A 16,875-nucleotide genomic window follows, 5' to 3' on the forward strand; every position below is an offset into this window, starting at 1 on the left:
CTCTTTCATGCTGCATATGGAGTCCCAGGATAAGCATGCGTTAGTGTCCATCATAACTGAACACCTGCCCCTTTAAATACAATAAAAGGAGGTAAACAACTGCCATTAGTTGAAACTGCTGCTATAACAGTCATATTTTCTTTCTCTCCAATGGCTTTTAGTCCTATGAAGCAACCCCAAACACACATTCATCACAGTTAAAAACAACCTTCACAGAAAAGTGTTGCTGCTGCCTTCTCAACAGCCAAACTGATTACGTGGCAAGCACAACCCACCACAAACAAATTCAGACTTATCTTTTAAGTGACTGCCGCCCCTTTCTCCAGACTATCATCAGGAGCATTATCAATGCAGAATGACATCCAATTCTCAAGTGGAATATTCAGTGATATCAATGAATGTATGACCAATGATGCAATATTAACCCCAGTAGTGTCTCCAGACAGTACAGGTACACAAAGCACTTAACTTTCCATCTCACCTGTTTTACTGTTAAAGTAACTTACAACAATGGGGTATAATTTTCAATCACTGTCCCTGCTCCCATCTGTCACAACCAAAAACAAACACAACATTGTTTAACCCTTTTAGTGCCAAAGTCCGATAAATCGGCCTTGCCTTGTGCTAGAATTGCCAGGGCCGAAAAATCGGCCCGATTTTTTTTCCGTTTTCAAGACAGGATTTTGTTACTAGCAGCGCATTCTACCTTTGTCTAATGAAGTGTCCTACTATCTAGTTCCTTTTTCTGTAAACAGGTAGCGTATGTGCCCTACTATTTAGTTCTTTTTTCTCACAACAGAGAGTATGAGTGTCATACTGCTGGACATCGCACAGCGTAAGAAACCGCATTTTGCTGCATTTTTTTATTCTAAAACACTTTTCCTTTTGAAAAAAAATTGTTTCTTTTGTAAATTCTTTATTTTAATTCTTTTATATCATGAAACTGTTTTCCAGAAATTTCTACAAATGTATTTTTTTCAAAGTTATGACAACAATGGTTCATTTATGTAAACGATATATGTAACTACCAGTTTCGTGGATATTACAAATTGCGTAGGATTTTATACCATTGGTTATTCTGCGTTGAAAATTATTATTGTAGTAGTCATAGTAAACACGTTTTCCCGCATATTTCTCAGTGGAAAGTGATGTTACTCTGTTTCAAACTAATACTACCGCGAAACTTTGTGCGATCAAGGCTTTTGTTCTCGTTTTCATAATAATGTCTCGAAAAAGAAGTTACATTGCGGGTAAAGATGACAAAGAAATGCTCGACTATTTTTATTCGCTCAATAGTGATATTTGTGAAAGTGATACAACAAGCGACAACGATACAAGTACTGATGAGGAAGAGCATTTACCATCTACTTCAAACACACCGAGACTTACTCCTGTGGCTGCAGGTAATTATATTCCAGCCGGTGCATCACTTCGTACGAATTCAGGCGATAGTTCAAGTGATTCGTCGGATGAAAATGAACAGACTGACGTAAATAATATAATCTGGTCTTCTTGTGAAAACTTTTCACCACCAAAACACAACATACCCCAGTTTTTAGAAAATGCTGGACCAAAACATTTACCCCCTCGAAATTCGAAGCCCATAGCATATTTCCAGCTAATGTTTACTTTTTCCTTACTACAGCTTCTTGTAAAGGAAACCAATAGATATGCTCAGCAGTTTTTATCACAGAACAAGGGTAAATTAGGTACAGGTTCAAGAGCTATTTCTTGGAAAAGAACTTCAGTTGTTGAAATGAAAGCATTTGTAGCATGTATAATAAATATGGGCCTCATAAAAATGCCTACACTTTCCTCATATTGGTCTACTGTTCCTTCTCGCAGCATGCCATGGTTTCGAAAAATGTTTTCTCGCAATAGATTTCAACTACTTCTAAAATTTTTCCACCTATCGGATAACAAAAACCTTGGTCTACCAGGCGAATCAAACTATGATCCAGAAGGAAAATTCAAGCCAATTATTGACCACGCAAATAATGTTTTCAAGCACCACTTCACTCCATAACAAATGCTGAGCATTGATGAAAGTTTGGTCGGAACAAAGAGCCATACGTCATTACTTCAATACCTTCCCAACAAACACCACCATAGATGGGGAATAAAATTTTGGATGCTTTGTGATAGTACTGTCAATTACTGCATGGGATTTTATGTATACCATGGTGCTAAAGATCAATTAGATAAGACTAGCATAAAACTATATGGTCTTGGGTACACTGTGATAATGAAGCTATTATCAGGTGTGAATTTACTATGAAAAGGTTATCACATTTTTGTTGATAATTTTTTTACAAGTGTACCAGTTGCACAGAAACTCTATTCTGAAGGGACTTACCTTACTGGCACTGTTAGGCGGAACAGGAAGCATCTACCAGCCGAATTACACAGGCAAAATAAATTTCAGGTTGGGGAGAAAAGGTATTTCAAAAGTAATGAACTGCTGTTATTGGCATATCGCGAAAAGAAATCTCAAACAAAACCAGTAATTTTACTATCAACAAATGGAAAAACAGAAGATGTTCAGTGTACTAAAAAACGGCACGGACTAGAGAGAGTGCGTGAAAAACCAGAAATCATTCACAAATACAATAAATACATGGGTGGTATAGACACAAGTGATATGATGCTGTATTGTTATCTCGACGAAAGAAGGTCATTGAAATACTGGAAAAAAGTATGTTTCAATATATTTGGCCGTATGGTACTCAACAGTTATATTTTGTACAAAATGAATACAGATGGTAACATTCTGACAAGATATGAGTTCGTCTCTGCTGTAGTGGACAGTCTCGGGAAAGAGTGGCTAGAACAGCAACACCAACAACCTGGTGACACTAACGAAAGTGTGGCTTCATCAGGAATTCTGAAACTGCCATTGAAGAAAGAAAAAGAATGTTGTGTTTGCAGTGTATCGAGTAAATGTCAGGGAGGAAAAAGAAAGCGTTCAAGGACAGTTTGTGCAAAATGCCATAAAGGATTGCATGGTGTTTGTTTCAGTAAACACAGCTGCTAGGACCAGTGAATATGTATTTGACTATAGTTGTGATGGATTTATCGTTGTTGTTATCATGAACTACCAATTAATTTTATATTTTTAATTGAAAAAAATGTGATAATGCAAAATGCTGATCAAACCAAGACAATATTTTTCTTCTAAAATTTGAAAGTCAGTTTCACCTAAATTTGTATAAAGGCAGACAATAGCAATGCATAATTTTTTTAATTAAATCGTTTACTTTTTAAATACATTAATAACAGACTTATAATTATTAAAAAATTATAAGGATTCAAAATACACTATATAGTTGGAGTTACGCTAAGAAAAGATTTCATTTGTATTGTCACACAGTTAGAAAAGCAATGTTTTTTTTTTTTTTCAAAAAATTATTATTAGAATAAATATTGGAAAAAATTACATTACTATTATACTATCATATAGAAAAACAATTAAATATTTAAAAAAAATTCAAACCAAAGAATATTACTGTCAAAACTACTCCCTATCCACATTACAATCCATAAAAAAAATTTAATAATTTTTTTTTTTTAATTTAAAAAACAATAAAAATAAAATAAGATGAAAATTTTTATGTTTAAACATGAGAAGTGACAGAAGAAAACATTTATCTATAAACAGTAAAAATTTCATAGTTATAACAGTAAAGGTTAAAAAGTTATTAAAATTAAACTCTAGAGATGCAATTTAGTTAAAAATGACCTGGCACTATTAGCACTACCATCCTAGCAGAGGCTGGCACTAAGAGGGTTAATGTCTGCACACAACCAAAATTTTGAGCACTAGCGCTACCTGGGGCCCGTTTCACAAAGCTACAAGTTTGTTTGTAACAAGTAAATCCTGACAAACTTGTAAAAAAAATGTAAACATGGTGTTTCACGAAACTACAAGTGAACACTTGTGATTACAAGTGAATTTGGACAAGTTACAAGAAAAATACTTTTTGCGGACAACTGTAGTGCTTGTTACCAACAAGATAATGGCTCAAACTTGTAGGTTACAATTGTTGTGAACAAGTCTTTTTTACAAGTCTCAGTAGGTAGGTAGACTGCTCTACAAGTGAGTTTAAAACATTAATTTGAAGGGAAAATGTGGTCTAGTTCTTCTGAAGATGAAGAGAATCCACCAAAAAGGAGAAGAATTTTCAGAGAAAGAATAAATGGCAATTTTCAGTCAGTGTATGAATTTAATGAACGGTTTCGGATGAATGCAGTGAAAATGGAACAGTTGCATGAGGACATTGGGCACATATTATTTCACCCCACAAACCGGTCTCAAGCATTACCTTCAAAATTACAGTTATGCATTGGTTTGCATTGGCTAGGCAATGGGGGACAATACCATGTCATAGCAGATGCACATGGAGTGAGCAAGGCAAGTGTGTGTTGATGTGTGAAGAGTGTTGTGAATGCAGTAAATGAAGTAAAATTTTCCACTGTTATAAAGTGGCCTGAGAATGTTCTCAACGTCTCTGCAAAATTCTTTGCTGTGGCGCATTTCCCACAAGTAATAGGATGTGTTGATGGCACACTAATTAAAATAGATGCTCCACCTGCCTATGAGTCTGCTTTTGTCGATAGAAATGGTAATCACTCCATAAATTGCATGATAGTTTGTGGTCCAAATATGGAAATCTACTTTGTGAGTGCCAAATGGCCTGGCAGCGTCCATGATGCGAGAGTATTAAGGAACAGTAGCCTGTTCCAAACAATGGAAGGGGGCTGGCGTCCAATCCCAAATGCCATCATCCTTGGTGACTCTGGTTACCCTTTGCTGCAATGGCTTATCACGCCAGCCGTAAACTGTGTGCATGCTGGAAGCTTGGCATTTAACAGAGCACATAAAAAAACAAGACGCATTGTTGAGAATGCATTTGGAATTCTCAAAGAGAAGTTCCCTTGTCTCAATTATCTTCGACTGTCACCAATTTATGCTGCTAATGTATTTAAGTGTTGTGCAACACTTTCCAACATTTCACGTGAGGGGGAGTACATTGACCTACCAGCAGTCAATCATGAAGAACCTATGGAAAATGAAATTGTTGAAGAGGTTAACCATGCGCCTCCAAATGCAAGACAAAGATTGCAGGAACTACTGAATTACTTCAACCACTAACATTTTGCATGAACATTAATAGAGCTACTGTGGCAGAAAATGAAAAACATTGACACAATGAAGCATGTATTTAAAAAAATTTGTTCTACAGACATTGTTTAAATATCATCAATATCATATAGCCTAAATTAAATGTACTTTGTGATCTTAAGTAATTTCAGTTTGTACATGTGATGGTTTGTATCATCTACTCAGTCTACCAAATAAGAAACAGACATTAATGATTCTGTAAACTTAGAGGGAGCAAGATCTAGTTCCTTTTCTAACTTCAAAATTTGCAATGTCTTAAGGTAGTTTTCCTTCTCCAGAAATTCCACCTGCAACATCAGCTTCTTCTTCTTCAGCTGATGCAGTGGCTCTTGTGACAATGGGTCTTGATAATCATTTCTTTTCTTCTTTGTCCCTTCATTATTTCCTGTAGGTGTACTAACTAATTCACTAACATTCCCTGCATTTTCAACAACTTCAAATGTATATGCTTCAGGCATGACTGTTTCAATGATGTCTTCAACACCTACAGCTTCCCACGTCTCAGGAACACCAAGACTTTGAATGACAGGGCTATCCTTTCCAATAATATCTAAAACTAAGATATCCACTTCAGTGTATTTGCAGTCAGGACCACCTGCTGCTCCAGTCTTCTTTCGGTTATCAACCTTTTTCTGTAAAACAAACAAAATATATAAACATATACTATACATTTTAAAACTAACTCCAAGAAAATTAATGTAAATGATATGCTTTGGTGTTGAGTGCCTTAGAATTAGTAATTATATTTATTATAGCCCATTTGTGTACTATTCGAGAGGTAACTGTAATTTTATGTAAATACACAAATAAATATACACACATACCATTGTTGATTTCTTTAGGTTCTGCCACAATACATCACGAGTGTAAGTCCATTCTTTATCAGCCGCCACCAACCCCAAACTGCCACATTGAGTATGAATTTCTTTCCAGCATGATGTTTTCATTTCCTTTGTTAAGGTACAAGAAAATGGTCCAAACAGTGTCTCCTTCTTATCTCTGATTTCTTGTAGGATAAGAATCTTATTAGCGACTGCAAAATGTTTAGACATTTTTACTATGCGAATGTACTTCTGAATATAGGTTATGTTTATACTTGTTACCGACAACACTTGTTGCAGACAAGTCTAGTTGGTAACAAGAATTGTTACGGACAAGTCTTGTCACCAACAAGTTTTCCAAAGATACGTGAAACACTTGTTGCTGACAACTTGTAGTAATAAGTACTTGTTACACACAATTGTGGCGAACAAGACTTGTACATTCGTGAAACGGGCCCCAGGGAACATTTTACTAAACAACAACCCAGCATTATCTGAACAATTAATTTTAGTCTTTCACTAACACAACACAGTATTGTAAATAACATTTGAACTTCACATGATTCAATCTCATTGGCTACATTTGTACTTTATGATAAGCTCTGACATAAGCCTAGTATTAGTATTAAGTAGATTTCGCTTTAGGTTTAACTTTTTCTTAATAATATGTTGTTGCTACAATCTTGATGTTTTTGGCCAATCGTAAGTACTTAAAGTCCTACTATGTTGTTATTTGAGAACTTTATATAATAAATAAGATAATGCATGTGCTGACCAGATTGTCCCATATATGATTTTTTGTTTATTATGATGTTTGCATAATGAAGTTATGCTAATGAAACATTATGGTGCACTTACCAAAGGAAAAAAATTTTATTCCTGTATTTAATTTGAAATTATTGTGCGATTATGGATTTATTTTGTGGTCCTTATGATTATACACCATCAACAACGGCAGCATTAATTTCACAAAGGCTAATACAACCACAAGGGCGCCCATACCTGGGGGCAGGGGGGGGCCATGCCCCCCCCCCCCCCCCTAGCTTTCAGGGAAGGAAAAAAAATATAGTGTAGTCAGGTGTTTTACTTTAAAGAAAATTATTAAAATTCAGTATTATGTAGAAGTGGTTCAACACGAAGATATTATTGTATATCGTTTTTTACATGTCTACTTCATTTTTTATGTTAGTTCAAGCATTAGTTTCTGCTGCTACGATATAAGGTGTTGTGTACATGGAGAAAACGCTGTTCAAGCGCAACGCCCGTGGCGAGTCATTTCCCTTCGTAATGCTACCCAAGCTCACGCGATAACACAACACAACAGATTTAGACCAGTCAGAGTTAGACGACGCGACAGTTGACATGTGCTTGTAGACGGCGAAATGTTTTGCTACTTTTTCGTCATAATAATTTGTATGTTCACAAATAACATCTCAAAACAGAGATTTTTCAATAGTCTTTAGGTCTACAGTTTTATGCATCTGGTCTAGATTTAGTTTAGTGTATTCAGTCAGTATAAATAAGTGTAAATAAATCAGTGAAAAGTGTAAAGATAAAAACCATTGTTATTATGTAGTGTTTCTTAGTTTTCCTCATTCGTCACATCCGCTCAGAATATTCACAATTTTTAAGGTAAGCTTACACCTTTAAAGTTACTCAAATAAGAATTATTGCTCAGAAAAGTCTACAACGTAAAATTTATGTTGGAATTTTGAATTTAGAGGAAAACCACTTTTTCCCTTCAAACGTGTTTAAAGGGATAAGGATTCCGCTACCTTCAGTAGACTCGGAAGCAATTCACACTGGAATCCCGATTTTACGTATGCTCACGGTTGCTTGGATTGCATTCGTAAAATCGTTATCTTAATTTTATGAAATTTAAACACCCCACCCCCTGAAGATACATGTTATAATTTATTAACCGAATATATATAATATTAAATAGTAAAAACAAGACTGCCGTCTGCCCTCTGCCCTCCCCTGCGTTCCCCTTATTTTTTTTTAACATTCCACAACTTGCCTCATTGCACGAGTGATATAAAAGTGACATCACAGTGACTAAACACAGTTGCACCACACATTGCATCATGTTAACTTTTGTGTGGTGACAGTAGGTTGTCCGACATGCCTTTCTTGGATATCTTTCATTTTCGTAAGACGCATGCTACTAAAATAAATTTATATTTGAGTTTGCAAACTTGTCCACTCCTTGCCAGAGACGACTGAACACAGACGAGACTTTCCAGGGTCGGGTTGATCAGCTGGGAGAATTCCCTGCCTTGCATTTTTATAGACTTCACCTTATCATATTTATCAGTTAATCTTTAACAGATAGGCTTGAAAAATATTAGGAACGCACTTTTAGTAACATAATCGAGGAGAACAAGCACACAGTTCAGTGTACACCTGTACTGTTTCATAAAAGTGATCATAGCATCATAGGCTTATTTGGTGAAGAAAAACGCTACGCGCAGGCTATCTAGGCTGTAGCCTATGGGCCCGCACCACAAATGAGAGCCCGCACCACACGACAAAAAAATTATGCTGCGATTTGGATCTTCTTATATTCTTAAAATACGCGTCGACATAGTGTCCAGTTGTTTTGTGTGGATTAATTGTGCCGAACTAAACTCTTCTGTGGAAAGCTGATATATGAGTTGTGTCAGCATTTAGTAATTTTCGATTATTTTCATTGGTTTTGGTGTCACTTAATTCCTTAACCTCTAAATACTGTTTGGTTAAATTGTCTAGTTTAATAATAAACTAATTTTTTCTGCGCTTTACTATCACTAAATAAACTTATAGTCCTCGACTACTGAATCCATCTGTGCTAATTCTAAATGATAAGAAATTATGATTCATATCGAAACATAGTAATATTCATTTAATTGTGAAACAATTTTTGACTATAATTATAAGCGTAGTTTAGGTGTTACATTTAAAAACAACTATTTTCTGACTGTGATAACACATTTAAATCGTTTCTCTCCCAAAGTTAAATCTTTTGACCAACACGTTTTAAACTTTGTAATTATTTTAATTTAATTTGTACGCGACATTTATTTAGGGGTAAAGAGAGCAATTAGTTGAAAGACTGTATTCTTGATATTCGTGTACCCGAGACGCTGCAAAAATATAAGGACTGTATTCCTGCATTTGTGTTACTAAAAATTAATTTGTTTCAATAAAATAGTTAATATTTAATTAATAAAGTAGCCAATAAAGTTTTTTTTATGGCGAATGAGTACTGTGTAGTATTTTAGTAACAGGACAAAAACTGAAACTATTTTATGGCTAGAAACAAGCCGCAGTTAGTCTTCCAAAATATTAAAAATACTTCATACACGTAAGTCTGCCCCCCCCCCCCCCCCTACAAATTATCATATGGGCGCCCTTGTACAACCATAATTAACAAAGGAATAGGGATACGTTTATATAGGGTGGTTTTTTCCAGTATTTTTAATGTTTTTCGAAGTAATTTCATAAAATGTTACTACAGTAATAAAATATATGTAAATTAGGTGAGCTGGAAAAAATTAACAATTTTATATTAAATACCAACTACTTACTATTATGTATAATAGAAAGAAAAAATTCATAGATTATATTAATTCTGTGATATCAATGTAATAAATTAAAAATGATATTCATTATATGATATTTTCATTGTTCATCATCTTAAGTAATTTTTAATTTGTATAATGTCCCATCACCTATTTTTGTCATTTTCATTTTTCTTTGGTCACAGTTATGAACATCTCAATAATGTGGAACATTGTGGCAAATTTGTAAAAAAATGCCACTGTATCTTGTTTATACTTTTTTGAATTCACAATGATAAAATATGTACATAATTTTCTACCAACAAAATAAAAGAAGTTACATATCTTATGTAATAATATTTGTACAGCATGTTATATTGTTACATGCAATAGTTTTTATAGAAGTTCACTATTTGCTGTTTACAAGAGTTAAAAAAAAAGTTAAAGACCAATCACAACATGAAACATCACTGTATTGTTGTCGCATTTATCTTAAATAATATTATTTAGCTAAGCACTGACCTCTTTACATGTAAAAATTAAGTTAGTAACAGTCCAATACTAATCAAGTACCGGTATTAAAGATTCTATTTAAATTTATTAAATAGTTACTTAGAACTTTGAATGAACATTGAAATCAACTCTAAAAAAGTGAACACTAAATAATTGTCCCACTCAATATTTTTTTTTTTTACTTTCCAATATATTCCATATACTCTAACCATTATATTCTGTTAGCTAAAACAATTCAGTTATAACCAAAGTATAGGTTAGGCTTTTAACTTGCAAACACTTGTTTGTAAAAACATTGTTTACTATACATTCATAAAGCTACCATTAAATTCTCTCACTATAATTATAAATTAAATAAAGCTAAAACAAATACTATTCCAATTGTAGCAAATTTAGTACCATTTCTTCTGTGCAAGCAACTATCTTTCGGCCTTCAATTTCTGATTGACAGTTCAGCAAGTTGACACTGATCTTTAAAAGGGCTTCTTCAGACAATGCTGAACAAGAAGACTTCAACTTCAGCATAATCTGAAAACAAATATATAGTTATTAGATACCCCATGCCTACTAGTCTTCAAAGTTATAACAAAGTTTTTTAAAGTAATAATGCCTGTGTTAGTGACAGTCATCTTTCTTTTCTTCCCACACTAACTTATTTATTATACATATTATGCAACAGTCAATATATTTTTTTTACATAATTATTACTACGCTATAATCCTATTTTTACTGACCAGTTAGGTTTGCAACATTTTTAATGGAGATACTCTACACTAAGTCTGAAAGTGACATGTCCTGATTCATCTGTACCAAAACCATTTTCAAAAGCATCTGCAAATATAATCCATGTAGTTGGATGTTACAAGGGTGCCCTTGTTTAAACTATATCTCTGTTGTGTACGTGGATCACAATTGATTGTTAGTTATACAGTAATAAGTTGATTGTGAATAATATTCCACTTGTGCAGAAGTTGGGTTGGAAGAACCTCATCCCAGCAAAGTTGTGAATGCCATAATTCCTGGAGTAAAAAATTGAGTTAGTTGAGAATAGGCTAATTAATCTCAGAGGGTCAAATATAGATGATATGGTTGCCAACTGTTATTTTAAAAAGCTTAATTTTTTAAAGATTACTTGAACAAGACAGAGTGAAAACCATGAACAAATTAAAATTATCAAAAGGTTGCATGCCAATTAAGTCCCAATATCTTTACATACTTACTGTCATAATGGAGAGATAACAGTTTTTCCTGGACACAAAAGGTACTGCTTCAAGTAATTCTGGGTGTTTGCAAATGTGAAACAAGAAAGGTACAGATATAGGGTAATTGTTTTTTATAATTTTAATTCACTAGAAGAAATAGCAAGTTATACAGAAACCGAAGAGGAGCCTACACCTACACTTAATTTAACACCATTAAGCATGACACTGACAGTGGAGTTCAAAAATGTCATCAAACAGAAATTCACAGAATGAGGTTACAAGGAAGCTGCTTGTGGAATGTGGGACATAGGACCTAGTAAATTTGCCCTAAAGGCAAAGCAGAAGGCTTCGCGGGAAGTGCAGTCAGTGGCTTCCCCAGTCTAAGGGCAGCAGGAGGAGCATCCTGCGTGTCAAGGTCGGTGGGTTCTTCGAGCTGGACATCATCTTCCTATTCTTAATGGGTGGGCCCATCAAGAGCAAAAATATATGTGCAAAACCTTTTGTCAACTTTAAACACATACGTGCATGCCGTAGGCAGGAGATACAAAGTCTTCCCCGTGATGACTGGCAGGACTGCTGGGAGGTCCCTAGGATGGCCTCGCCAGCATCCTGGAAATGGAGACTGATCAGAAGACAGATTTGGCACTGTAACGACTCTCGGGGAAAAACTTGCATGCCAGCTTCAGTCTCATGCTAGGCTGCCCATCTGCTTCACACCCTCAACCTTCAACAGCTCGTTCAAATGGCCGGACATAACTAGGTCTACCCCCATACATAAGGAGACATGCACAGTGATGGTGAAGCACACACTCAACTCCTTCAGTCAGCAACAGATAAGAAGACCTAGCTGCTCCTGGATTCTACCCCCTCCAGCTCATCTGCCTCTGACTGCTATCTATGATTAACTTTCAATCCTGGCATGGCATTTGCTTGCTGACACAAAACTTTATGACCAGGCACATGATTTGCAAACCACATTACATAGTCTAATATGCACAGCCTAATTTAAAGCAATGTTACGAAACCAACTATTCTTGCCTACTCATGCCTTCTGCACCTGTAACACCACCTCCTCAAGCAGATTCAGAAGGTGGTTTTCTCTCATGCACAAGTTGTAGATAAACCAGTAATAATTGTTGAAGGTAGCTGCTTCCTCAAAAGAAAGTGATTTAACAAATAAAATATTTTTTCAGCAGCTGCAAATGACGGTAATTGTACCTCGTTGCGTATCCTGTTGTGTTTTAAATAAAATATTAAAATTAAGAAATAAATTTGTTGTGCTTGTAATGCAAAGCTGTACTATTACCAAAATTAATTTTATTTTGAAAATATGTGTAAAACTGAGGAACATTGTTCCCAGGAGCATTTTTTCTTTGTTACGTATCCAATTTAATTTTAATCATCAAAAACTTGTTACGGGGCCGCTGCCTCTGATCTTTAATAAGCGGGGTTTTTGGTGAATGCTCGGATTTTAAGGGCGCCACCGTGCAACGGGAACGGACCTATGCGAGACTCTTTACCAGAGTCATGACGTCGCCTATGTGAGACGTGATTTTAATTTCCCCCTGAAAACAACCTAGTACTAATACCTGCTCGCTCTCAGCGTCGGGCACGCTATTCCCTACGCAGTGGGCTCTTAGGCGTCCCATACGCCGTCACACTCCACATGGTCACACATATTTACAAAAAAAATAAAATAAAAGAATACGTTTAAATTTACACGCCCTTATTTATTCTGCCAACTCCGATTATACATGCACACAATTTAAGCTGTAACAAACGCCCGCGGCACGAATCGGTTTAAATGCAGTGACCAACCACATGGTCACACCTCGACTTAGGTATAAAGTTTAAGAAAAGACTGATAATGGTCACACGGTAACTATTTAAGCAGTCCCCCGACCGAGAGAAGCTCCGAGGACTAAACGAAAAAAGATTTGAAATGAATTAAAGTTGAACAGAATTACTAAGCAGTGATGAACAAGCGGTGAGGTCCCCGGAGTGCTGAAGCGTCTGCTTTTGGTCGTTGATGGCGGAAGACTGGCTGAGCTCATGGCTCTGCTAGCCTAACATGGCGTCCTCCTGTCGAAACAATTGCCGTTAATGGTATTTCTGATTTCGTGCCACGGGAAACTAAAGCAACATGAAAAGGATTCTTGAAAAATTACATACTATTTACTGAATATAAAAAAAAGGATAATAGAATTTACAATTATTAAAGAATATATTTAAACAGTGTCTGGCTTCGGTTTCCTTCGGTGTGCTTCGGGAATGTCCGGAAACGCCCTTATGTTTAATTACACAATTTTTAAATAAAAGTACATAAAAACCCTCCCGACCGATCTGCCGTCACGTCGCACTCGAGAAACAATAAAACAATTTACGCAGTTGAATTCAATTATATTTAGGGGTGCGGCGCACTGGCTCTACAGCTCCCTCTTGCCGGGCGACCAACACACGCACACACGCACGCGTAAGCGGGAGGTTTGAATGAAGGGTGGGTGGTGTTTGGGCGGTGGCATATCGGACTCAAAAGGGGCCGCAGGCCCGGATGATGTCAAACTAAAAAAAAATTATGCAGTTTAATGTGTATGTGATTTGACAATAAATAATTTTTTGTTGAGGATATGCATTATAAAGCTTTGATATAAACTGGATACAAAAAAAGGAAAAATTACCCAATTAACATTATCTTTTTTTTTTTCTGCAATTATAACACTGAAAACAGTATTTTACCTGTAAACAATTTTATTTTCCACTGGGTTGTTGTTAATGTTATAATACATACCATTCTCACCACATTAGTGTCTATATACCTATGGATGTGAAGCTTAATATTCACCACATTTGGGCACATCTTGGAAAAATATCAAAAGCACATTTGTGCAATTTCAAAAACCTATGTACTTTGTAATTCATATAATTGTTTATACTATTTAATACCACATTTTGTATTCATTATTTATAATGTTATTTTGTGCAAATTAATCAACTTTCAGATTATTTGGAGGTTTTGCTAAATAATTTCATGATTCTACTGGAACATTCAAGCATGTACACAAAATTTTCTACTTTTTTTTATCAGTGATCAGTATTTCAAATGGAGCAGTCCTTGACTGGTCATGCAGAGTTTTAACATTGCTTCAGAATGCTGTATTTAAAATGGTGCTTTTTAATATGATTTTACAAATAAGTAACCCTGAGTTTATGTGATAATAAATCATTAATTGAATATTTCACAGAATTAAGGTGTCATAAATTTTTCCTACAAACAATGTGTGAACCATCCATACTAGGGGCTCATAGTGACTGAAAAAAAGTGAATTTTTGTGTTTAGGCTTACTTATAAATTTTTTTATGTTATTTTACATTGTTATTGGTTGTGTGATATATTAGAAGGCTAGGTTATTTCAGTAAGGTGGGTATTTATTATCTTTGAAAGATTTGTGCAATGGGAGTGCATCACTTGATGTAAGCTTTTGGACATACATCATTGCTAAGCACATGTATGTCTGTAGAAGAAAACTACAAAAAACAAAAAGACAAAAAACACAAATTAAGCAAAAATTGCTGTTGTCAACAGGATATATACACCATATAATATTCCATAACAGGAATATGGTCAACAAACAAAGAAAAACAAAGAAAAATGGACTAAGAGAACAAAAAAAACTCACAAATGATGAATTGAACCCCAAAAAAATTCAGCACAACAGTTGAAATGAGACAAAAACACAACAAAACAAAAAGATGAAACAAACACAATAGTTTTCCAAAACAGAAACAAGCGACGGCTGGAAAAATGAGGGTATTTATCAGAGAATGGACTACATCTTGCTAAGCCAATGGCAGACAAGCTGTCTCCCCATTGGCTATGCACCATGGAGTTAAAGCGGATTGGTTATGGTAGGTTGAGTATTGGCTATTGTTTTGTGCTGCAGGGATGTTTCTCTCTTAATCAAAGGAATCCACTTATTTTTTAATTCAATGCTCTGCTGGCTGAAAATATTTTTATTGCTAATAATGGAGGCTGATTCTTTGACTTTCCTTTTTATTTTATCGGGTTCCTGTATGAGTGGTGTGGAGTCTTCCCAGAGAATTTTGTGGCTATTTTCCCATGTATGTTCAGCAAGGCTGGATTTTAGGGTTTCACCCTATTTACTCTACAATTTGTTGATGATAATGTAATTTGGTATGTACACATACATGTCAGAGAATTTAGGCGAGCAATTTGCCATGGCCTAATGTAAGATAGGACATTTGCCTGGAGCGATCTTGAGAAAACCAGGGAAAACCTAAATCAACCAGACCAGAACAAAACTTGGGTCCTCCTGAAAGTGAGTAGAGCTTTAAACTGTTGCGTAAACCTCGATCATATTTCCAATAAGCAATGAGGATAAGTTTTCTCAAGAACCTTATTTTGCAGGTCTAAATGATCATAACTTAAGGTCAATTATCAAGGAGTGGAGTGCTTTATTTTCTTCTTGACATTTTTTTCTAATCATTCTCTAAAATGCCAATGTGATAACTGTATTATTTCATTACCTGAGGTAGAATTATTTTCCATGTTCATGGAAGGATATGAGTTTCGCAATGTTGAATATGAATAAATGGGCTATATTTTCTGATGTTGCAGGCCATTGTACCAACAGTGGGGAAAACTGTAATAATTTATGTTCTGTTTACTTGTTTGGGTGATCAGAAATACAAGGAAGGGTTGGTTTTACAAGTAAGACCTATGGTATTCTATAATTTAATTTATTGGAGATGGTATTTTGAAAGGACTAAAGTAAGTCATTAAGCATAAACAGCCAAAATCAGCTAAATTTTGAACGGTTCGGTTGTCTGACCGTATGTTGTTTAAAATGTATAAATTGTTGTGACAGACTGTCAACCATTGCAAAGGTGAGTTATTTAATTTTTATTTATAATTAGTTGTATTGGTATTTATTTAATTTCTTAAATATATGTTTCCGAAGTTAGGTTTTTGCAAAATGAAGCTGGTTTTAGTATAGCTGATCCAACCCAACCAACTGTTATACAATTTTATTGTATTTTAAATTAATTAACCTTAAAATGGTAAAATACATTAAATATTGCAATGCACACATTTCTTAAATTATTTTGATAATTGTATACTGTACGGGTGCCACTCTAAAAAAAATAATAAACACCAGAAAATGGGTTTACTGAGTTCCTGAATTTTTTTTTACAATTTCTGTCACATCAGAACTGAAATACTTTTGGAATTATTACCTCAGGCAAGTTTATTCTCCAGAAAAATTTTTTTTAAAAGGTTTCAAACATTATAAACAATATTGCACCAATTGTTGGAAAAATAATTATTTCTTTTACAACAATAATACACATGTGTGATAAGTAGTTTTTACTTGTTTATTTAATGTCTAATATAAATACATATTGATGATGTAACTTCATTGTATTTAAGATGATTAAAATATTGAATAAGTTGATCCATTAAATATAGGCCTATGCAATGTTTATTTATTTGTACATTGTAGTTCTAGTAGTAAATTACAGATTCATTTTGAATTCAAAAGTTGTCTTTGTTATTTTCCTGTTTGGCAAGCTGTTCGAAACGACAAATGGAGCAT

The 16,875-nt window shown here is 34.8% G+C and overlaps 1 protein-coding gene across 2 annotated transcripts in view; it reads right to left on the bottom strand.

Annotated features, from left to right (window-relative positions):
- Positions 1-16,875, bottom strand: part of LOC134529230 (protein brambleberry-like) — a 125,658-nt gene that overhangs the window by 103,555 nt on the left and 5,228 nt on the right. For both annotated transcript variants that reach the window (XM_063363109.1, XM_063363110.1), the window contains one exon: positions 10,458-10,586. In XM_063363109.1, the coding sequence (XP_063219179.1) occupies positions 10,458-10,586 (129 nt within the window). The remainder of the gene's footprint in view (positions 1-10,457; positions 10,587-16,875) is intronic.

The sequence above is a fragment of the Bacillus rossius genome, chromosome 2 (genome assembly GCF_032445375.1).
Source record: "Bacillus rossius redtenbacheri isolate Brsri chromosome 2, Brsri_v3, whole genome shotgun sequence".
Lineage (NCBI taxonomy): Eukaryota > Metazoa > Arthropoda > Insecta > Phasmatodea > Bacillidae > Bacillus > Bacillus rossius.